This window comes from Mycteria americana, chromosome 1 (assembly GCF_035582795.1).
Source record: "Mycteria americana isolate JAX WOST 10 ecotype Jacksonville Zoo and Gardens chromosome 1, USCA_MyAme_1.0, whole genome shotgun sequence".
In the NCBI taxonomy this organism is placed as follows: domain Eukaryota; kingdom Metazoa; phylum Chordata; class Aves; order Ciconiiformes; family Ciconiidae; genus Mycteria; species Mycteria americana.
In genome coordinates, this window is record NC_134365.1 from 135438469 (window position 1) to 135463505 (window position 25037).

General features: G+C 34.5%; 1 protein-coding gene across 3 annotated transcripts in view; it reads left to right on the forward strand.

Moving 5' to 3' along the window:
* The window catches only part of RPS6KA3 (ribosomal protein S6 kinase A3), an 81135-nt gene that overhangs the window by 27618 nt on the left and 28480 nt on the right, over positions 1 to 25037 (forward strand). For all 3 annotated transcript variants that reach the window (XM_075521390.1, XM_075521401.1, XM_075521382.1), the window contains exons 3-9: positions 9736 to 9852; positions 12123 to 12204; positions 16161 to 16241; positions 17270 to 17349; positions 19813 to 19919; positions 22281 to 22318; positions 22699 to 22841. In XM_075521390.1, the coding sequence (XP_075377505.1) occupies positions 9736 to 9852; positions 12123 to 12204; positions 16161 to 16241; positions 17270 to 17349; positions 19813 to 19919; positions 22281 to 22318; positions 22699 to 22841 (648 nt within the window). The remainder of the gene's footprint in view (positions 1 to 9735; positions 9853 to 12122; positions 12205 to 16160; positions 16242 to 17269; positions 17350 to 19812; positions 19920 to 22280; positions 22319 to 22698; positions 22842 to 25037) is intronic.

Below are 25037 nucleotides of genomic sequence, written 5' to 3' on the forward strand. Positions count from 1 at the left end.
CCTAGAGTGGTGCACTCCTCACATTTTTAACTCCCGTTTTTAACTTAATAAAGATTTTCATAAACCCTAATACAAAAGGTAAAAGTAATTGGTTTTCAGTTTGTTGGCTCTTTTTTAGTTCAAAAAGCATAGCCCATATGGGTTTTATTTCTTCAGGTGATACTGAAAATTCATCCTACATTCATAACAAGTTGGGAAAGTAAAAATGCATCTAGGAGACTTCCTGACTCAAGGGAGGGGAGGAAAAGGAAATTATGTATATGAGCTGGGGAACTGTGCCAACATTGAGTCATCCTTTTAAAATCACTTGATACCCAATAAGCTTACTGTCCTTACAGGACATAACTGCTTTATGTAACTTCAGCACCAAGGTTTAATATCAGTCAATATTTCAGAAATGGTTTCTATTTGATTACAGGAATCAACATTATTCTGCCTGTGACAGACAGAAAAATATTTTGCCAAATACAGCAATGTCCAGCTGAGCTCTGATAAGTACAATGAAGGCTAACAACATAGTAAAAGAAAACTTGCAACCAGGGTTGGAGCAGTGTTAAGTAACTTGCTGGGTTTTCAGCCTTATCTTCACTTGTACTGAATGTACATGTGCCTCAAGAACGTGCATTTGTCTAGAGGAAGCAAAACATTCCTGAAAAAGAGATTGAGAGGGGTGAAAACAAAGCTGCTACTTCTGTAAAGAAAATGGAAAAAATCTATGTCGCTACATACCTAATACTAACAAATGAAAACTGATAAAAGCAGTATTTTGCTGCTGCTCAACTTTCAAGTGGAAAAGATTGCAATTAGCTCTTTATTAATTGGATTTGCTTTTTTGAAAATTGTATGGTCAATAGTATAAACTGATACAGCAGTGAGTTTGTCATGTAAGTTAAAATTCATTAAGTGCAGCTGAACAGGATTACAGGGAAGTACACTATGAACTGTCCTTTACACTGATAGAAATGGCTATTACCTGTCTTATAGGAAAAGGGTTGCACTTTAATGCTGTTGAAATATTTGTATCTTTATTTCAGAAACTTAATTCTAAAATTTATTTTAGGGCTGTTGTCTTATCTTGAAAGATGGCTAATGTTTGAGGGGGGTGTTCAATACTGGCAATATAGGTCTGACTTAGTTGTTGTGATTGAAACTAGCAGAAGTTTTTTTTGGTTTTTTTTCCTCTCATTCTGGTTCCTGACTGTATAGAAGTTGTAATTCCAGAATTGTGAACTTTCCTAATGGTGATTCTGGCTGTTTCTCATATGTAAATTATCACTATACAAAATAAATACATAAAACAGATTTTAATCCATTTTAAAATGTTACTTTAAATGGAAAATATTCACGAAAGTTTCTGGAAGAGTTTCTGGTGGGATCCCACCAACATTTCTTAATGTATTAATAGTGTCCGTTTAGACGGAGTGTTAAAAATACCAATATTGGCAGAGTTAAATGCTAACTTGTGTATTAGGAACAAAGAATCTTGCACAATTTGGGGGAGTGACTTTACTTTGGCAGGCTGTGACTCTGAAAGGACTAGCAATACTGCTGAACACAGCCTCATGGTCGGTGCCTTAGCAACTGCAGTCTCTGCAGGTCGAGGCAGGAAGATTGTGGCTAGGAGTAGTATGGGGCTATTGCTCTATATGCAGCATAAAATCAGTCCATTGTTACTGTGTCTAGCAGGGGTGCAAGGGCTTCCAAAATAACATTTAAAATCGAGTATTAAAAATAAAAAATTATTCAGAGAAGGCCTTACAAGACCAGGAGATGGAAGATAGCTTTACAGTGAAAAATCTGAACAAACTCTTAATTATCTTAAGGGGCAAATTAAGTCATAATGAAGTCTTGTCAGTAACTATATGTAGAAGATGCTTCTGATTGTATCCTCTTAATTCTGTTAAGAGCCATACCAAATTAACAGATAAAGGTGAAACCTGGGTAATGTTGGAACCAGGAATATCAGTATTTAAGTTAATTTCTCCAGTAGTTACTTAACCTGGCTTAGATTAGAACAGATTTTAATTATTCATTGGGATTAAAATTTGTTAGTCTGTTTATCTAATGTTTACCTTAAGTCAAAGTATTAACCCTATTTTTTCAGGTTTTGGTCAGCATGTCAACAAAGTTCGCTGTCCAGGAAGAACATTTTTTGAAAAAAACCCATCTAAGGATTTTTTGCGTATGCCAGATTTCCCTCCCACTAGGTTTTGATGAACTCGAGTATGTATAGTCATGTCTGTCCTAGTCATCTGTGCCTCTTATTAGAAAAATACAGTTTATTTAAAACCCCTACTGAGAGGCAAGTTGCTTCTCAATTCCAAAACCAAACATACTATGGTATTTTTTTTGTCCAGAAATCATGTTGTAAAATTCAGAGGTTTTATTTAAAATGAATGTGAGTGTTTTATCGTTGTTCCTTTTTAATGTCAGTTATTTAATAACTTCCATCTCTGTTAGATACACAAGGGGTTGGTATGTGGCCTTTTACTTTCTCTCACTGTGAAACCTTTTACTTGGATATTACAGGTTTGGTGGTGTATTTCTTGATTATATATTGATATAGCCAGCAAGTGTGCAGAGGGAAAGTTCTTTGATCAGTGCTTAGTCATCTGCCAGCTGAAATTCACTGCACTTCTGAGGAGATTTTCACCTACATCTAGGTAGTATTCATTTTGTGGGAAAGTGAACATGCAACCTTGTTTTGCGGTCACTTCTGTTCCTTTTATTAATGGAATACGGATGTTGTGTGTTATCTTTAATATCCCCTTCCTGATGCAAAGGACTTGAGATAGGATGAGGTTATTCATCACGTATCTCACACAATAAGAACTTCTGGAGTTTTCTAAATCTATATATGAACTTCTTTATGAAGAGAATTTTCTCAGAAATCTGTTTCTGAATTTGTTAGAAGCTTCCTGGTGAAATTCGGGTATGGTGAAGGAGCCATTTATTTTGTTTAGCCTTTAACTGCTGTTACTCCCTTTCTTCTCATCAAATAAGAACACCCATTTTCCACAATAACAGGCATCAGAGTCTTCAAAAATGTAATGCCAATCCTTTTGAAGTGTTTTAGCATGTTAAAAATAAATGAAATGTTCTTTCAAAAAGCCTTAATCTATAGGTACTCATAGCATGTACTGCACATACTTATCTTTGTTCTTGATATTATAAAAAATAAACTGCCAGCTGTTGTTATTCTGTGCATAGTTGACCACAAATATATTTTTAAAAAACCCACACTGTTATAATAAAATAAAACCTTCCTGGCCCCCTCCAACCCCAATCTTGTGCGTATGCGTATCTTTGTTAGAGATCTTACCTTTGGGTATGTTGGTTTTTGTTAACTTTCTGTATTTCATCTGATTTCAGTTTAATTTCACTGAAGCTGACAGCAGAGATGATGCAGTCAGTCTTTCTGTTCAGGATGGGTCTAGTTTACTTTCAGAATCACATTCTATTTGACCTGAATGCTTTGGATGTCTTAAGCTGTAAATGTTTCCCTGTATTTTTTTCTTACCTTTCCAATTTTATGTCACTTCATGACTTTACACCCATTAAATGTCACCTATGTGTAGGAGCAATTTAAATATACCATTCCATTATTATTATTGTTGTAAAATTTTAAATTTTTTTAGATAGCTGCTTCTTTTTCCTTTTAGTGTAATCTACACATCATAATTTTAACTTACACTTTCAGTATATTGAAGAGTGTATACTCAGATCTTTGTCACTCATTGTGAAGCTGATGAACTAATTGCACTTTTAATAACTGTTATCTAAAATATGCTATCATAAAGAGTTAAGTGTTTAAAATAGTTCTACTCACATTCACATAATTTTGAGTACCCAGAAAAGGAAGAACCTGTCTTCCAGGGATACCTTTCCTAAGTAAGCATTTCATATGTGACATATCAGCTTCTTCTTTGATGTTCTGTTTAAGTTAATTCACATCTAATTCTTACACATCTTTGAGTGTAAGGTAACTTTCTTGCTGAATTTCCCTTTTCTGTCCCAGTGTTTTGGAATTCCTTTGTCAAGTACTTGTCATTGTGCATGTTCACACTGTGTTTATGCATTTATTCAAGAACCTGAAACTGAGAATTTTAGGTGCAGCAGGACCCCTGTGGTGTTTGGATGTGCTAATGTTCCTTATTCCAGATAGCCTTCCTCTTCCTGATAAGACTAAGAGCATAAATCTGATCCTGTGCCATCTATTTTTTAGGTGATTCAGAGCTTTTTCATTGTGGATTATTTTGTCAGTGTGAGAGCATACATTTAAATATTTTTAAAAATTATTTTAATCTTTAGTTGGTTGTTTCTCTGTCCTTTTTACATAAAATTTGTGGACTAAGAATACTTCTATTTTTTGAGGTACTACTTAAATTCTAATTAGTGTTTATTGCATTTTCTAAATTTATCAGATTTAGGTTGTGTCATAGGAACATATCTCATATGGCACGTGCAGTACTTAGTTGTAAGTGCATGTCTGGCAACCCTCTCTTAAAGTGTCTGCAGATGGTTTAAGCTCAGACTCCAGAATTCTCTCACAGATCCCGTTTACTTGTTTTTCCTTTCATACCACTGTCACATTATCTTCAGGAGTTGGAAGTTAGAGGTAAAAGGGCTATGTACTCTTTTTGCTGCTGTATTCATGATTAGAAAATAAAATCACTCTGTAAAAAGATTGGAATTATTAGGAGTAATAAAAGAAGTGGAAATTCCAAGCCTGTGAGAACAATAGGAATGGTATTGTGGATGGTACTGGCAGGTCTCCTAGCAGTTCAGAGCCCAGTTTACTAGCCCTAGACCAGCTTTTCAGTTGTCCCTAGAACATACTGCTCCAAAAAAAGGTCTGCAGATAAACTCGTATGTGTGAAGCAAGCTTTGTGTTATGCCATCCAGCTCTGCATGGGCCGCTTCTTTGCACACAGAACCATCTCCAGATCTCCTATTGAAAATACAGAAATCTGAAGGATAAATTACAGAAGATTCTGTGTATAGATAAACTCACATTTTTCTCTTGCTTTTCTGGGCTTTTTCATTACTACTGAGAAACACCTAGTAAGGCTGTTCTGCTTCTACTTCCTTTAGGGTTTGAAGTCCAGTTTCCTTTTAATACATTATCTAATAGTTGTTTCTGAGATCTTATTACAGGAACAAATACAAGTATTTTATGTTACAGCAGAGTTAATTTAGTCTTGACTTAAAAAGTGAATGTAAAAGAAATGCAAATAAATTCAATTACTAGAACAAAAGTGAGTATTTAGTGTTCGTTAAGTACCTAAAGTACGGAATTTTTCCAGCAATATGATTAGGCTATTATTTTTATAGCATAATAACGGTTAAATAGTTTTTCACTGCTTGCCTAGAAGGTGTGTATCCTTTTTTTTTTTTTCCTGACAAGCATGTTTCCTATTCTAATTTGCAGCTGATTCCTAAAGAGAAAAATGAGTCACCCTTGTGCTGCTGAATCTCCCTTTATTTTTTTTTTATCTTTTAGATTTGATTTGTCTGTGGAATATAGTCCATTCAGTGTTTTTCCCTATGTATGTATGCATTCCTGTGCATAGACATATATTGTGAGGTACATTACTAAGAGCTTACTTACATTGAGATACTTACAGACCAGAATAGTTCTGACTGCAAACTATATCAGTACAGGAAGTTATTCTGAAATAGTGGTGTTTTAAATTCATACCCAAAGTTGTTTGTCACTCATTTCCCTTCTAGGCCAGTGTTGATTTCACACTATTATACTGTTAAGGAAATGTTAAGGAAACTCAGAGTAATGTTACCTTCTGTTTGTTTCCTTGTATTCTATATTTAGTTTCACGATAATGGAAGCCAGTAGCAACCACTTTAAGTTGACTAACACGGTTTGGCTTTTTTTTTTTTTTTGTGTGGCTTTCTGTGACAGCTTTACTTTCTAGTGTGAAGAAGGCCTTAAGAGAGCTGTGTGGCTAGAAAAAGAAATTTATGTCTTGGGACTTTTATTTAGACATTGCTGCAGTATAAGGCTTGAGAAAAGGGAGCTTTCCAAGCTTATAAGTAACAGAAATAAAATATAGGCAGTAGGGTGTATTTATAACTGGAAAGAAGATCCCACCATTGCAACGGCCAGATCACTGGTGAGTGAGTGTCTGTAGTGGTGTGAAAATTGTCAGGAAATGGAAAAAAGGAGAGGGGGACCAAAGTCTTTCAGCACCCTATACATCATCTCGTTTAACTTGAATTAATCACATGGGACAAATGTTTTTTTCCAAATATCAGGGAATGATCAGAGACGGAGCTTAAGACAAATTCAGTACCAGACTGAACGGCTGGCTTCTCTTCCAGCTTACTGTAAAATGGCATCTATCATGCAGCTGGCTGAGAAAGAGATCTCTTTTTACAGTGTGAAAGGTTTGTATTTTAATTCAGGTAGATAATGGGTACAGTGAGGGTTGGTTACTTCTGCATATAATTTGCATTTCTATAAAAGACTTAGCTTTTGTATTTTTAACTGCATTTGCAAAATACTGTTTAGGTTAAAATAACAAACATTCAGCAATTATGTCAGAAAAGGAAACTACAAATTTGTGGGTAACTATTCATCATAAATCTTGCTCCCAAACATATCTTGTGGACAAGCTACTAAAGTAGGTTATGATCTGAGTTCCATTTTGTTTAAAACAGAGTTGTATTAGGTCTGCCTTATAATGACTGAAAAGTATCTGAACCCTGAGAAACTGTGAAGACTGGGAACATTCTCTTAGTATCAGGAATGTGAAGTGGTGGTTTGGGGTTTTTTTAGAGGGTGCCCAAAATAACCGCTGGGAAGTTGGTTGCATAATAATTGCATTGCATTAAAAAATAATTTTTGTTTGTGTATAGAGAATAAGTTAATACCTTTTCTTCTTCATTTCTTGTTTTTTTTATGATTTCTGATGCTTTTAAAGTAATGTGTCCACCTGATCGCTTTGTGTCCCTGAATCTGGGTGGATAACAGAAAGATTTGAGGAAGTTCTGTTTCACACACTTTTTTACTTTCCCAAGATTGCCAGGGAGCTAATAGATAAAACAGTTAAGCAGAAATGGATCAAAGTATCCGAAGTAATCCATACTTGGCAATCTGTTCTACTGTGCTGTTTCTTCCCTGGGATTCTCTAAGATTGCAGTGGGTGGTTTAAGTAGTGTGTAATCCAGCTGATCATATACTCATTTAAGAGATGTAAATAGAAATGTCCACCAGCAAATAATTCCTTTGACAAGTAGAAGGAATCAATATTTCTTTCAAACTCTATAAAGATTCAGCCTTGAGTCAACAACGGTAGCATTTGCTTTTGAAAAGAAAAAGGAGTTTAGGTTTATTAGAAGTAGTACACAGCATGCACATGCGTGCAAAATTTTGGCTGTCTTACAATGAAAACTGGCACCTATCCTTATTGGTCATCTTAATTTTAGAACACCCAAGACAAATCCAAGTTCTTTACATTAAAGAACCTTTTTTTACTTTCTGATTTTAAAAGTTGCCAGGATGTTGTGTACATTATTCCAAAGTGTACATTGGAATTTTTTTATGTATGTACACACTCTCTCACACATACATGCTCAGGATTTGTTACGTGCAGTTTGTTTCTAACTTTGCTTAGAATCTTTTGAAAAAAGAATCTTTTGAAAGAGAAATGTTGATCTAGGATAAGCATGTGTTTGAGCACAGAGACATGTATGGACAGTTCCTGTGCACTTATACATGGTACTGAAACTACCAGGTACAAAAGGATACTTTCAGCAATAATTCATGCACATAAATTTTGCTGAATACTTGAAAAATACATAAACTAGTAGTGCAGAAGCACAGCTTTAGAACACTGCCTCTGCTCCCCCATCACTGGAACTAATTAGTGCACATTTTAGTGCATATAGATAAGGGGAAGGTCTGGAACAAGGAGGACATACCCTTGGTGGAAAAGGGTCAGGTTAGAGAATACTTAAGCAAACTGGGCATACGTAAGTCCGTGGGCCCTGGTAGGACGCACACATGAAAGCTGAGGGACCTGGCAGGTGTCATTGCGAGGCCACTCTTGATTATCTTCCAACAACCATGGTGACTGGGAGAGGTGCTTGAGGACTGAAGGAAAGCAAATGTCACTCCTATTCTCAAAAAGGACAAGAAAGAGGACCCAGGGAACTACAGGATGGTCAGCCACACCTTGATCCCTGGGAAGGTGATAGAACAACTAGTCCTGGAAATAATTTCCATGTACATGAAGGACAAAAAGGTAACGGGTGTTAGCCAGCATGGATTCGCAAAGGTGAAATCATGTTTGACCAACCTGAAGGGAGGGTGCAAAGAGGATGGAGCCAGGCTCTTTTCAGCAGCGCCCAGTGGCGGGACCAGAGGCGATGGGCACAAACTGAAACACAGGAGGTTTCCTCCGACCATCAGGAAACACTTTTTCACTGTGAGGGTGACCAAGCCCTGGCACAGGTTGCCCGGGGAGGTTGCGGAGTCTCCCTCCTTGGAGATATTCAAAAGCTGTCTGGACATGGTACTGGGCAACCAGCTGTAGGTGGCCCAAGCGGGAGGGTTGGACCAGATGACCTCCAGAGGTCCCTTCAAACCTCAACCAGTCTGTGATTCTGTGAAATAGATTTGAGACTTCCTCATTAAACAGAGAAAAAGTATTCTCAGATTTGTTTTATTCGCTATAGCCCATAGAAGGAATAGGAAGCGAATGCACAAAAAGTTGAAATTGTAGTTAGTATATTTGTGTTATGTAAGTTAACTTCCAGTCAGTGCTGCTTAGGTTGGATTGTGTGTAATGCCTAGATAGTTCTTCAGATGACATTGATAAGAATGCAATTTTTTTACTTACTTTTGAACAGTTGCTGATAAGTTCTGAAATTCTTTCCTTGTGTGGCAAGGAGTGTTGCTTTTCAGGGGATTTTCAAATTCTTTGCAGAAAATACTGAATTAAGTGCAGAGCACAAAAAGACTATAAGATCCCCTGCCCTTTAGAGCATTCTGGTGACTAGTTTCTCACAGAAGAGGGAATGCTGAAGACTGGCAGCTTTTATAGAATAGACTCTCCTTAAGAAGAAAGGCAATGCAATTCTTTTCCTCACCATAATTTTCTCAGTGGCAGGTAGAGAGTTTATTGCTGCTGATGTGGGGACAGAGGGTGTGCTGCTTTGCGGGGAAATGTCTTCAGTCTTACACTGTCTTATAGAGGTGAGCATTAGCATCGCTGCAGCATAGTGGTCCTCATTCAAGTGTTAAAAAGGAGGGCTTTCCTAAGAGATCTGGTCCATTCGCACTCTAGGTGTGCTTTAAGAGGACTAAATTCTTAAGAAGATTGGTTTCCATTAATGGGTCATGAATCTGGAACGGAGATTATGAACCAAACAATATGGGCCTAAGCACAAAAGCTTGGGAATCGCTGACTTGTTATTGTCAATTCTGTTATTGTCTAGATTCTGATGCATCCCTAAATGTTTAAGCCACATAGTTACTGAACTAACACTGGTTTTTGTAACAGATCTAATTTATTTTTTGTGTCTTAATTATGCGTTGCTCAGTGGTTTTTATCTACATTTGGGAGCCTGTAGTTCATTGGTTTCACTGGTATTTTTAATATAATAATAATTTTACTATATTTCACTGGTATTTTTAAAAATATTGTGAATTTATAAACATTTTGGGAAGATGCACCACTAACGTAAACTTACTCCACTCTTTTCCTCTGTCAGGAAGAAGGAAATATCAAAGAAATTGCAATAACTCATCATGTAAAGGAAGGACATGAGAAAGCAGACCCTTCACAGTTTGAACTTCTGAAAGTACTAGGACAAGGATCCTTTGGAAAGGTTGGTACCTGAACTCTTGTGGAGCCAATTATTCAGGAATATAGCATTGAATAATATTAGGAGTGAAATACTTAGAACAGCCACAGTCTTGCATTAAGGCAATGTAGTGCTAACTAGTCACTGTAATTGTGGCAGATCTTTTTAAAGCAGTAAATGTTTTTTCTAGTTTGTATGATATGTTGATCTCAAAGATCCATAGAAAAATTGGCTTAATATGAAATAATTGGGTATTCACTGTTAAAATGGAATGTCATTTTTCTATAACTACTCTTCTTCTACGTTTGAGGGGGTGAGGGTTGAAAGGTTTTTTTGGTAAGTATTCCTAGTTGCTGACTTGCTAGTGGTAGGTTATCACCAGTACAGAAGCTATAGACAGAATTTATTTTTGTAGCAGATGGTAATTGTAAAGAACAAATTTTAGGCAATAATGGCTACCGAAGTAAACATGATATACCCTAGTCATGTTCATGCTAGGCATTATCTGTCATAATTTGGTTAAGGCACAACATACCCTGATATTTATTTGAAGCTCTGTTTAAAAACTCAATGTTTCTGGCATTTAGTGAGTCCTGTCCACACTGAGATCTCACTAGGTGTACATGATTCATACTTCTAGTTGTCCAAATCCAACTTGGAAGCAAAACATTAACTTCGTGTGGCAAAACAGATCATTGAAACAGAACGGAATATGCAATGTAAGACAATAGACCCTTCACATCCATTTTCAGCGTTAATTGCAATTCTGAATGGGAAGTTAAGCTGTAGCATATAATGCCAAATCCATCTTTGATATGGGGGAAAATGAGAATAATTGGTCCAATTCTCTCTTGGTGGTAGGAAGTTACTATTAGTCACGTTATTGGAGTAGCAGTTCCAGTTAAGCTTGGAAATATAGATCTTTAGAAACTACAAAATTTCATACTCAAACTAGTAAGAATTCACTGAGAAACCTGATTCCAAAGGTGGTTTCCTATGTTGTTCGATTTCATCCAGAATCATAACCAAGTTTTTATTTGGAAATCTTCAAATCAGGAGAAGTAAACCTTTCAGGGGCAAGGAAATGTAAGCTAATAAATGATAATTTCAACAATCTATTTTATTTTATTGATATTACTAAATTAAATGCTATAACTGCTGGGGGGGCAAGTTTTGCAAACGCAAAAATAATTAACCTTCTAGCTCACTCAAAGTATTGCAAAAATACAAGTCTTGTCCTCAGTTGTTTTAGCCTTTATACAAAAAGGATTAATAGCACAAAACCCATAATATCTTTTTTTCTAATAATTTGGGAAGATGTCCCAAACTACTTCCCATTCAGTTTAAAAAGACTGATTTGCATGCTTTACAAGGTCTCTTGATGATGTTCCGGTAATCTCTGGATAATGCAAAGGGATGTTAACATAAGTGGGAATTGAATACAAAACCAGATATAAAACTGATTTCATATAACACGTTTAACATTCTCATATACCACAACATGTGTCTCTGCTTTTTCATAAATAACCAGAAAACCTGTGGCAGGTCTATTTTTTTTTTTTCTTCTTCACTTCTAAAACTAAAATTTGGCTCTACTGGAATTCATTTTGTATTAAGGATATTAAAAACAATCCCACTCAAAAAATCCCATTACACTAAAGAAGGAAATGAAACACACTTTAATTGAGGCTGGTTGTACTTTATTGGTATGTGCAAAACTCAACCAAAGCATGTCATAAAAAAATACATTTTTGTGATACAAGAGGTTGGTTCTTATCATTTTATAGGTTATTTTTTAAAACATTATTTTGTTATGCATCAATTCATATAGTTTTCTGGATCAACTTTTGTACACACATTTATTTTCATATCTGACAATTATTTTATTAGCACTTTTGCTGTGCCATCTTACGAATTTTAATAAGACAAAACTATTTAGAAATTAATATTAAAAAGCTGAATTTTATGTTTCAAATTTGTCTCAACTTCTGAGAGAATCCAAATTCATCCTTTCTTTTATTCACTGAAATCAATTAAGTTAAACCAAAATTAATTTGGTAGACTGTTTGTCTTGAATGAACCTTTTAATTTATTAAATGAAGGAATAGTAGGAAAAACTGCAAGGAAATTTTTGTTTGGCTTTGCAGAATCTAAAACTGTTGAAGAAGCTAGTAATAGTATTGGGAGGAATAATAAGGTTGAAATACTACTGACTACTTGAATTTCATGGCAAAGTATATTGATCTGACTTGCCTTTATTTTCTTTTGAGAATTCTTTTTAATTTTCAATGCAGGTCTTTCTTGTAAAAAAAATCTCAGGATCAGATGCTAGACAGCTTTATGCAATGAAGGTATTGAAAAAGGCCACCTTGAAAGGTAAGCATTATTTAGAGAGAAAAGAAAAAAAAGAGAAATCAGGGACATTATACCAGAACTTGATCTTCACACAGATGCTGTTCTACAGATTGTATTTTAGAACTTTCTTCTATCAAACAACAAATAGCAGAATACACTGCCTTGTATTGTAAACCCAGAAGAATTAAGTAAACAACAGTACTATATTGATAGTTACAGGGGAAAGTATGTTCCTTTCCATGCTAAGTCTATTAGGTGACAGTGGTTTAATAGAGTAGTTGTGTTACATCTGCCACCTGACTTGCTCCTGAGCTGTTATTTGAAACTTAATATCCTTCCTTTTTTCATTTGCTGTGTATCACCAAGGATACAGTTAATGCCTTTTGCTCAGTTTATATTTAGGTCATGATATTTAAAAGTGCATTATATTGGCTGTTTTATTCTAAAAGTTTAAGTCTGTCTTTAAAACAGAAGTATACAGTACCTTTTCCCAAAACTTTTGGCACTTGTTCTGGATGTAGGATATATTTGATAAAATCTTAAGTTAATCATCTAAGTTACTTGAGCAAAAATGAGTTTTAAAATGTTTTGTTTCTTGGGTGGTTTTGGTCTTGAATGGTATCAGTAACAAAATAAAACCTAAAATCAAACCTGAACAATCTTAATTCTGTCCTGGAGAATTCTATAAGAAAAAAGAAATAATGTGTTTTTTTACTGTAGATTAAAATGAAAGTGATCTTTCCCACTAATCCCTTAACCTTGGTTAACCAGAATGTGTATTTGTTGCTTTACGCCATTGTTTAATACTTCTGTCTATTTGTAGTTTTTCTAACTCATGACTGCACTGAAATTGCAATGATAATTTTGGGATAGTTCCAACAACTTGTAATACTTCACCTGTGTTACTGATTATTATATTGATTTGCAATTTTAACGTACAGTTTCATCTGAAAATATTCATAGAATGATGGAGGGAACAAAAACTCACATTGAATTTTGAACTTTTGCTAAAATGTTGAACCTGAAATTTTTCTACTTAAGATCTAGTGCTGAATATCTATCTCACAAATCTCCTTATATATCACTTTCACTTAAAACTATTACAGAGTGTGTAAGTGGTTTTGAACAGTTTCCTATATTTTGATTCCTCTGTGTTTTCTGGCACATGTTATTCTCATTATTTACTTCCTATTTTTCCGAAATTAATTTCCACTCATTTAAGGTACTTTGATATCCTCAGTAGCCTTCCATTCTCCAGCCTGTTAATAGCTCAGAACTGGAGTCAAAGGTCATTCAGCAGTTGCTTTTTTAAGACATTTGAGGGCTTCTCTCCATCACCTTTTGATTGTGGTTTAACCTTACGTGTAAAAATTACAGCCCAAGCTATGGATCTAGTTTTGCCTATAGATGGCAGAGCCTGATAAATACTGAAATTGGAAGCCTGACTTTTGGTTGGAAAAGGAGACTCGTGGGCACTAAGAATTCAAGGATGCAAAAGGCTTGAGCAGAAAGGTGACACTAGCAGGAGGATGCTGCGCTTTTCAACACTTTGTATCTGAGTTTTCAGATGCTTTTGAGTGTCTTTGGGTTGCAATTCATGTTTTAGGAAGAGTGGAGTTGCAAGCAAATGAAGGTTACTGTTGAAATCTTAATATGAAATTAACTGAAATTAATTCTTTTTTCCATAATTGCAACATTTTTTGAGATCTAATATTGTAATTTTGAATAATGCACTGTATTACTTTATTTGTCTAAGGTTCTTTAGCTCTTTCAAATCTTTTTCATGAAGTTATTTTTGTGTTCTAAAATGAAAGATAAAAATACCCTTTAAGACTGCTTCTTAATCCAGTGGTGTGCATGATTCACAAATCAAACTTAGAGATAATATTTTCATAGGAATGCAACTATATTAGCCAGAACACGTTGATATAACTACACAGTCCAACCTTTTAATGTTTAGAGCAAATCCAAGAATATACACATATAAGTTTGTTTAGTGCAGAGACTAGTTTATTAATACACTCTGATAGAAGGTATCATCTTTCAGTGCCCCTTTATGATGGGGGGAGAGAGAGAAACAGGGCCAAATCATTGCTAGAGAGTCTGGCATCAAATGCATTAAGAAAAATCAGTACTTCCAGCAATACACATATGGAAACTATAGTGAACAAAAATCAGATTTTTAATGGCTAATACTAATGTCTGAAATTAGCTCAGTTCCTTATACTTTTTTTGGTTGAGATTTTGTAAATCCGGACTTTCTCTAGCTTTTCAGAAATAAGGCTTGTTATCCATGTAACTGTTGCATAGCTATGGGCACTTAAAAGTCTTTTGAATTTTTTTCTCAACCGAATCTGCCTAAAAAAAGAATATTCTGAATTTCAGTTTTGTAATTCATATGAACTCTTGGAACAGTGAAATTGCACAGCTATCTTATGACATTTTCATGACTTTAGTTGTAAAGGTCAAAATTCAAATGTGATGTTTGCTCTGTGTTTGGTGAGCACTTATTTAATGTACTTCCATTTTTAGGAATCTGTTCTGCAGAGAGATGGAAACTTGATAGCTTTATCCATTCATGAAAATGTATCTATATAACTTTATTTCACAAGTACCTGTATTATTGTAAGTGCCTGTTTCTGGGAAAAGATAGCTAAATTTCTAAAAGACCCTTTTGCTTCTTGACTTTTTCCTGCCTTGTTATGTTTTAATATCCGAGAACTCTGGCTTGTTAACTGTACAAGGAATGCTGGCAACTTGAACTTTGGACTGGGCTTCATTGCTCTGGGGTGCTTCCTTCAAGAAGTTGTAACGTTTGGGAAAGGACCAGTAACGTAATAATAATAAAATTAATATAATATAAAATATTATATCATTATTATATAATAATCAATATATATAATATTAAGATAACTATTATAATAATAATAAGGGAAAGAAAGATAAATGCAACATCTTAAACCACTCTAGCAAACTTTGCTAGCTCTCATCTGTAAGAGTTCTGAATTTTGTCTGTGTCCTGGCAGATTCGGAGCTCCGGATGGGAACCAGGCACAGACTGGAGTGGCAGGGGAGTTGCCTAGGACAGCTGAAGCAGGTGCCCTGCTCAGCTGACTGTCCTGCCTGTCTTCATGGATTGCCAGCCCCATATGCGGGGCATCTGCACGTGGTCCTCAGTTTACTCTGTAGTGGCATAGGAGCAGATACGTGTCCCATTCTGAGCCACCACGGTGGGACAGCACAGGCAGCTTGAGCAGTAACTGCTTCTGATGTCTGATATACTCCTCCATGCACACATTTACTCTCAGTAAACCTTTTTAAAATCAAAAAGATTGTCTGAAGTACACACTACATTGAATGGATATCCTTTTTATTATAAGTTCATAATAAAGAAAGGAAATTAAAAAAATTTTCCCTTCCAAATTGTGAAGGTACTTAATATCTTAATAGTGCAAGTTATTTGAATGAGTTAAACCAATATAAGCATCTTTATGATAGTATAATTGTATTTATAAGTTTGTTTTGCTATAACTTTAATTCTCCCTACTTTTCAACAGTAGAGAAAATAGCTATGTTTTCTATACATAGCTGTGGCAGTTTTGCTCTACTGTTTAAAAGGTTAACTCAGTATAGGGCAGACTGAAGGGTGGTTATGTTTTCTCTTGTGCTTTTTGTTAAATTTATTTACCCAGTGTCGGATTTTGCCAATAGCAGAAACTGAAGCAAATTGAAATGCATGAAGAGATTTATCAGAAAACTTTGCACTGTGGAATAAATTCTCTCTCAAGTCTCTCCTGCACTGTGAAATAAATCTCTCTCAAGTCTCTCCTGTGTAAAGTATAGTGACCTGCAGACAATTGTAATACTACTGGATACAATGTGAAGTACATCAGGAAACGGAGGAGAAATACCGATTCACAATGTAAAATTTTTTTTTTTTTTTTTTTTTTTTTAATTTTGCTCACGTTCTGTTGTAGTTCGAGATCGGGTTCGGACAAAAATGGAACGTGATATCCTAGTAGAAGTTAACCATCCTTTCATTGTCAAGCTACATTATGGTGAGTTGCAGAAAAATTCATGTTTATATTATAAAAATGGGTGCTTGTCAAGGTAGTACCTAATATTTGCTTTGTGGTTCAGAGAATCAGAGAAAATTAGTGTGCTATCTAAATCCTGGTTGTGCAAAGACTTGCTGTATAGCAGTTCTCATGCCAAGTAAGCACCTGGCTAACTTCATGCACAGTGTTATATCTTTATAGAACTGAGAGTCTTGTAGCCCTTTGCTTTATTAAAAAGCAGTTATCTATTTATGTCTAGCCATTCTTTTCTAAAACCTCTTATCTTTTGTATGTGTCATTACTTTTTAAAAAATTATTTCTTATCCTTGCTTTATTTACTCTATAGAAAACATGTGCAATGGCATTACTTCCAGTTGCATCAAAATTGGTGGGAATATGCCTTTTAATTTTAATAGTATAGACAGCCATAAAAAATTATTGGGGGGGGGGGGGGGGGGGGGAATCAGTACTCTTAACACGTCATGCAGAAAGTAAACTGAGAAAGGATAGAGAATAGTTTCTGTTGTTCATTTTTTTCAGTTTATGCTGTTCTTTTAGGATCCAGTTTTTCCTATAGTTCAAACCTCAGATCTCTATCACTCTCTGATGTGGCTTAAATAATGTAGCTTTCACTCTTTTACTTGTCACTCTTTTGCAAACTAGATGAGATCTCCCTGTTAAGCTGAGTTTCCAGAGGTTTTAGGATATGTGTATTAGTTAATAATTTGCCCTTTTAAAACTAGGCTTTTTACTTCCAAAATCTGGAATGAAATGCTGACTAACCTAAGTACAGTTTATTTTTTTTGGAAATTCCTTTGGTGACTTGCTTTGCTTTGACCTGGCATGAGAGTTACTTGGTCCATGGTAGAGGAACAGTTACTTAATTAATTTAAATAAATTTTTCCACAAAGGAGAAAGAAGAATAATTCATTTTGGTAATGAAAATACGGGTGAATTATTGGGTATGTTATTCTTCTGGTCATAGGTAAAATTAAATGATGTTTAATTTTTTTAATTGATCTTTTCAGCTTTTCAAACAGAAGGGAAGCTATATCTTATTTTGGATTTTCTCAGGGGAGGAGACTTGTTTACACGTTTATCCAAAGAGGTAAACTTTTTAAATTTGAAAATCATCTGTTGATAAAATTTGACTATAAATTGCCTAGATTAGGAGAGTTTACTTTTTAAATTCAGTTTTCATGGAATAAAATTCTGAATATCTCTTTTTTTTTTTTAACTAGCTAGGTTTTTTGTTTGCTTGGGTTTTTTGCACAAAGTAGTCACTTCATGAAAATGCTGTTGGTAATTTACATAGTTTCTGGAAAAAGGCTTAGACAAGCAGTCTTTCTGTGCTGCTTTTTACACCTTGCAAAATTTTCTTCTCTTATTGCTGCCATGTTTAAAGTTGAGTCTCAGAGCATGGATTTATATAAAGTAGTTGTATTCAAATTAACTGGTTTGTGTCTGGTTTTAATATCCAGAATTTAGTGTCCGATTATTTTTATTTATGATTTATATATGAACACAAAATTACATTATAAATATTTAAAAAGTAAGAATTGTATTCCATTTATTTGAGTAATTTTCCAAACATGAACATTTTGCCTTTGTCATGCTGGTGATACCTCTGTGTAGAGATGTGAAATAACAACTTTGAAAAGTTTGATTACCTCAAATTAATTTGATTATAACTCCTAAAATAAATGTTAACATTTCATATATCAAGATTTTTTTTAAATCACTTCCAACAACTATATAGTATGATAGAGATATAAATATATCCAATGTATATCTGGTAGCCAGAACTTGTAATTGTAGCTGCCTTCCATTTTTCCTTGCTACAGAGTATCCACGACAGTTGGGTCACCACTACGAAGCTATATGGTTATTAAGAGGAGAGTAGAATGCAATGCATTTTGTGTATGGATATATCATAATTTCCATGCTGACCACATAAATTATTACATTTGATTCAGTGAAGCCATCTGTTTCAAGTTGCTTCTTTTAGTTTGTTTTGCCACAGATAAGTAGCAAGTTATTAGTACTCTAAAATTGAGGTACTTTTTTCTTAAAATCCATAGTCCTTTCTTGATTCCTAAGAAAGAATGTATATCGCTTTCCTGCTAATGACTTTCATCTCAAGCCACTCAAATTTTAAAAGATTTAATATGGTTAGATAAGAACTATTCATTATAGGTACCTGAATCTAAGCTAATTGTTCATAACTGATGGAGTGAAATGGGCATGCTGGATGTAATGAATGTCATCCTCCTATCAATTAATGTGATATTTTAAAATAGATCAGATGAACTGCAGCCTAAAAGTTCCTGCTTTTTCCCCATTGACTACAAAGGGAAAAGTGATTCAGAGCTAGATTTCTACCCTACAGACATTTAAGGTTAGGAGAGATGAATTCCATGTAATGTTTTTAACAAACATAGTGTGGGTGTATTATCATCCTCATGGGATCTTTCATTATTTGAGCTTTTAAATGTTTCTTACAGAAATTTCCCTTCTTGAATGTGCCTGTACTAAATATTGGCTCTTTTGTAGAAGTAACATCAGCAACAACCTTTGTACAAGCTTTGATATCACTTTCTCCCTTTAAACTACTAAGGGGAAAATATATGGGATTCTCCATTCTTAACCCTTCCTTAAAATAATGTTCATCTGTGCTCCCCATTGCCATTCTTTTTTCCAGGTCCATATGCTATATCTAAAGATGTTAGTCTTAAATTCTAAAAAAAAAGAAAGGAAAAAAAAAAAGGCTCAGAGGAGTAGTAACTGAGGTACAATCAAATCATGCAGGATTTATTTTTATTTTTTTCTACATTCTCAGAAAAGTTTTAATTGTATTGTTTTCTGTCAGTGGATCACACCAGCTGTTGATATAATTGGGACAACACGTTCATTTCATTGAATGTAAACAGGGATTAGTTTATCTTCCTAACAGAAAATGTGGGATTGCTATCTGAGATCTTACCTGTGCTCTTACATAGGCAATTTCCTTAATTTACTCTTTGATCTACCTTTTCTGCAGTTACATCTCAGGCTGCATCTTGGGTTTTTTACCATCACTGTAACTTCTTTCTCATAGTACTTAGAGACAGTCTCCTCAAAAACAAGATGCATATGCTTTTCTTTTCTCTCTGACTTTGTAGATGAAATTCAGGCATTTGGACTTCTTTAGTCCATTTGTTGGCTGAAAATGAACTGATCACATCCATAATAAAGAGGTAGTCACATTCTCTAAATGCTTCCCAAAATTTTTTTCAGTCCTACTATGTGTCTGTCCTGTTGAACAATCAGAAGCAAATAACCTCAGTTTTGCAGAAAGAATAATATGATATTGGCTTCAGAAGTTCTTTTTCAAGTATGTACAGTGAAATAATATTGATTATAAAATCCTAGTTTTTGTCTAACCAAGAAATTTGAATTTCTAGGGGTTTGTATAGAAATGAATTCAAGTATTATGAAGAACCATTCTGCAAAACCAGTTACCATTGTTTAGTTGGTGCTGGTGTAAGCTTTATGGATTTTACATGTAAAATACATTGTTTTGCTTTTTCAGGTGATGTTCACAGAAGACGATGTTAAATTTTACCTGGCAGAATTAGCACTTGCTTTAGACCATCTACATAGTCTTGGAATAATATACCGGGACCTAAAACCAGAAAAGTAAGACTCCTCTGTGGCAAATGCAGTGTATTAATTTGATTTGTATAGCACTTCTACCTATGCATTTCTCTTTCCAGCTGTTAAACTTCAGTCATTTACTATATAAACTGAACAGGGAGGGAGATGGGGGGAAGCTTGTGGGCTATTTTCATTAAAAAGGTTGGATTTCATTTCCACTCGAACATAAGCATCTAGTTTCAGAGTGATATGCCAAGTACTATAATCCATGTTACTTTAAGTAAAGAGTATACTGAAATATTCCTACCGTTCATTTTCCAGGTGGTTTAGGGTATACAATGGAGAAGAGGTCACCTTGGCCTTTTGTTTTTGTCATTATTGTAGAATTTCTGGACTAGAGATAAACTTGGAACAAATGCATGATACAAAGTTACAGTTGAATGTTGTATCTTTTCATTTGAAAGCCTAACAGCAAACATCTTTTCCAACGCTGACTTTTAAAATCCACTGCAGTAAGAGCAGAATGGAGTTTAAATTTTAAAGTAAAATACGAAAATAGTAAGTCACAGGCTTTATTTAACATATTGACAATCACGTAATTACACTGAAAACTTAAAATAAGCTTGAAGTTATAATTCTGGTATGGTGTTGTGTCTCAATATGTTAGTCATCCGTGCTTCATTCGAATGACTGAATTCTGTCTCCTGTTCACGTCTTTCCTCCAGTAATGTTTTTTTTTAGTTTTAGAAGATGTAAAGAAGAAAACGTCAGTGCTATCTGGAACATTTGAACCTTTCAGATATGAATGTATGCTGTAGCGTTACTCTCTACCCGGAGAGAATCTAAGTGACAATATAATATGTGCATCTCTTCTATTGTGCTTAATCAGATAGTTAACATACTCTGCCTCATTGCAAGGAAATCTATAATAACTCTGTAGCCCTGATCTCCTTGGTGATCCCACTTCTCTATTATGGCTATATGGAGTACCTTAAAGTCTGTGTGAGAGAACTGTCTCATGTAAAGTATTAGTGGAAAAGAGTAAAAATGAGTAACAAGTTTCACAGAACCTGGCTGTTATGTGGAACTTCCATTAGGATAGCTTGTTCTTTTGTGCATCTCCTGGAAAAAAAGACACAAATTTAAAAATATTTAGCCCTGACTGACAAGAAGGGAAAGATTCATACTCAAATCAGAAACTTGGAGACTTTTGGCATGGGGCTGCATTTACAAATGAGCAGGGAATGAATTATGTCTAAACTTTGAGAGTGTCTGTTAAGTAATTCTGAAGTGAAGAAAAATAAGCTTACCAAGTGGAAAAAGATCTTTAAAAAGCAAAGCGAGAGAACTTTGGTTATTTTGCTAACATTTACTTCTAAGAGGTAAAGAACAAAATAGTAATTGTCAGAAGACTAAATATCTACTGCCTCAGACATTGTATTTAAAAAAAAAAAAAAAATTGTATGTGTCTACACCTATTGCAAAGCCTTGGTTTTAAGCCTTGGGTGTATCTGATTAAAAAAACCTGTCAAAGGTTGAAATTACTTGCAAGTTAGGGATGAGACAGTAGTAACTCTCATCATAGGCTGTATCTATACTGTGGGGCTGTTTCCCACCATGGAAACTGCAAGGAGGAAAAGGGAAGGGCAGGGGAAATGAACAAACAGTGTGGGGATGAGACATGTCTGAAAGGATGAAACGCAGCTCCCCACAGGAGAAGCTGGAGGAACTAAGTCCACTGTGTAGGTGGTTGTTAGAGTCCAGTTCTTGAATGCTTTGCATGCTTTGAATTGCCATTATATTCAGCGGTAGTTAAGGATAGTTGGCATCTCAGAAGTGTGGCCTTTTTTATAATTGAAATAAACAGGCAGAAGCACAAGGCCTGCTCTAAGTATACGGCCCATGGGTCCTGTCCTTTGATATAACATGAGAATATTTATTACTTATTTAAAGTGGTCAACACCCATTGAAACAGTAATTACAAATGAGTACCCATTTTGTATACATATGCAAACATACATTGTCTTAACATATCTTGCTCAGTTTAAGAGAAGTAGAACTATATCTCTATTTTTAGCAATTGTGATAATGACACATACTGCAGACGGCCAAAACTGAAAGTTCAAGATAAATGTTACTACATACTGTGCTGAATTTAACTGAATAGTTAAATAAAAGTCTGATATGCTGATTATGTTTCATGATCTTTAAAAAGAAAGAGTTGAAGGAAAAGAAAATGTGTAGTTTCAAAGTATCTCCTCCTAATGATTCATTTTCATACATGTTCAGTTCTGCTTTGTGTATGCTGTTCTGTTTATTCCTAAATGTTGTCAGTGCATTGTCTGAAACTACACTTAAAAAATATTTTAATTAGTTTATTTTATTCTTTTTATTGTTTTTTAGCATCCTGCTTGATGAGGAAGGACATATCAAATTGACAGGTGAATAAAGGGAAATTGCAACACCTGGATCTTTTCTGTTCATAATAAAATCTTTGCATTTTCCTTTTTTTCAGTAAAGCAATATGGTAAAATAAGTAATTTTAACTGGTAGCTAATTTTGCTGTGGACCAAATAGTGTAATTAGTTTGAAATAAATGAAATAAATAAATAACATATCTGCTTTACAAGTATATCTGATGTTATGGACCTGTGATAATGCGAGGAGGGGAGGATAATTCTGTAATTCCCATATGTGTATTTGGGTGTATATACAAATGATATAAGCATCACATTTCATATTATGGTGAAAGTATTAACCATGAGTGATTTTAAAAAAAAAAAAAATTACATTTAGAACTATGGTTTTTTTTTTCTTCCAGATTTTGGCTTAAGTAAGGAGTCAATTGATCACGAAAAAAAAGCCTACTCTTTCTGTGGAACAGTGGAATATATGGCACCAGAAGTCGTTAACAGGCGAGGCCATACACAGAGTGCAGACTGGTGGTCTTTTGGTGTTTTAATGGTAGGTTTCTGGTAAATGTAAATAATAGCAAAACTGTGCTTTGCAAGGCTTGGTGAAACAAATCAAATATTAAACTCTAAGGTGATCTTTAAATGAATTCTAACTACCAAAAAAGTCTAAATTATATGAAATTAATAACAATACCACAGAGTTTGGATCAAGAACATGGACTAGGTTTCATATCAACACCAACAATATGCCATATTTTTGTTATTGTTGAATTGAAATGCTATGCATCTATTGTAGTTTGAATGTTACAGAGACTAATAGGAATACTAAAGTATACAGGAAAAATACTGTCTCTTCCAAGGTGGTGAAGAAATTTAGATTGAAATTTTAAATTTGAATTTATTCTGAAGTGGGAAAAAAATGAGTGATAACTTTCTAATTAGTCTCCAGTGTAATTACAGCTTAGTGGAATAATGACAGCTGTTGCTCTCACATCAAAATAATCTAAATGACACTGAGCTCATATGGGATATAGTCACTCTGTTGCTTATGGTGTTTCTGCAAGGACTTAACTTCTGTGAAGTTGCAGGGTCGGGGAAAATAATGTGTGTATCAAATATGGCTTTGGAAAAGAAAAATAGATCATGTTTGGTATTTTAGGAATGCTGAATGGCTTTTAATATTTATAATCTTTGCGTGTGTTTTTTACATAAAGATTAAATAATTGTATTTTTTGAAGGAAATGTTTTTGTTTCTTACTGCTTCTGCTACATATGAATGTAACAGTACAACTAATGTGTGCTTTGTACTATGAGAAGGACTCTTGTGTCTGAAAATAAGTCATCCTATCACCTTTTAATCATCTAGAATGCTGTTGTGATCTGAAAACTGACTATGTAAAAGTAGCACCTGATAACTAAACTCTCTCCAGACAGACAAGCACACACACACCTCCTCACAACTGCATATTTTATCAGTAAGAACAGTCAATTAAAAGATAATTACAGTGTAGTTGCAGAATATTTGTTGTTGATAATGCAAACATAGTTAAACTTCAGCTTTACTTTATAAAGCTGGAAAACATAATTTTGTGCTTATAAAGTGCATATGTTAAAATAGAAAATTGCTGAAAGATGTTAGACATGACTGGTATAGCCTTCACAGTCTAAGTGCGCTGCATTTTAAACATTTTGGCTTCTACTTTGAATACAAAAATATGACCTTAAAAAGCAAATTCTCTAAATTAGTATATGGAATACAGTGCAGTTTTCTCTAAGACATATTTTTGTTGCTTACATTTCTAGTTTGCATGGTAGTTTTCATAGACAATCTGTACGTATCCGCTCTTAAGTCATTCTTAATTAGAATCTGTGTTGATTGAGAATTCAAGTGGTTGTTGGTGTGGTATGAGTACACAGTATCTAGATGGAACTGAAGTTATAGCATGGAAACAGATACTAGAAAGATATCTCAACAAATCATTTGGCCTCTTTTCTCCTGCTGCTAGACACTATTTTTAAACCATCATTGAGAAGTATATTCCAATTTGTCCTTTAAGACAGTGACTGTTTTAAGGGATGCCAGACAGCTGAAAACATTCATTTAAAGTTTTCAGAAGCATTATGTATTTGTTGAGGTATTCTCCTGATGAAATAAAAGATGATGACTAAGGAAGACCAATGTTGGCTTATTCTTAAAGTACTGTTGGCCTAATTGATGTTGGAATATAGTATTTTTGGGGGGGAAAAAGAACACGTATGCCAAGTTGTTAATACAAGTGTGTATGCTTGTGACAAATAGGAGCTTGCTAAAGAAACTTTTTATGTCAAGCAAGTGTAAGCGAAACATGCAGCCCTACAAATTTACCTTTAAAAAAGTTGTTTTGCAAGTGCAACTTGTGAAGATCATTCTAAACTATAAACAAACAAAAGGTGAATTTTTTTTTATGGCTTTGGCTTATGCCTCTCTCGTCTTCCTGACAATTGTCTTAAGTAGTGTTAAAAGTAGGGGGTTTTCATGTTGGCATTATATTAAATTTAAAATTTTAAATACAAGTCTGTATGTAAAAAAAATAATATTTAGAGTAAAAAGTATCTAGCAGTAGTGAAGAGTTGCTAGCTTTTATTCTCTGAATACTTTATAGGATAGTAAGAAATTTAAAATTTTATTTTAATAAAAAGGGGTTTTAAAAAATGCTGTTAGTGCAACTTCATGCTCTTACTGTAGGTCTAAGAGTACTACCATCAC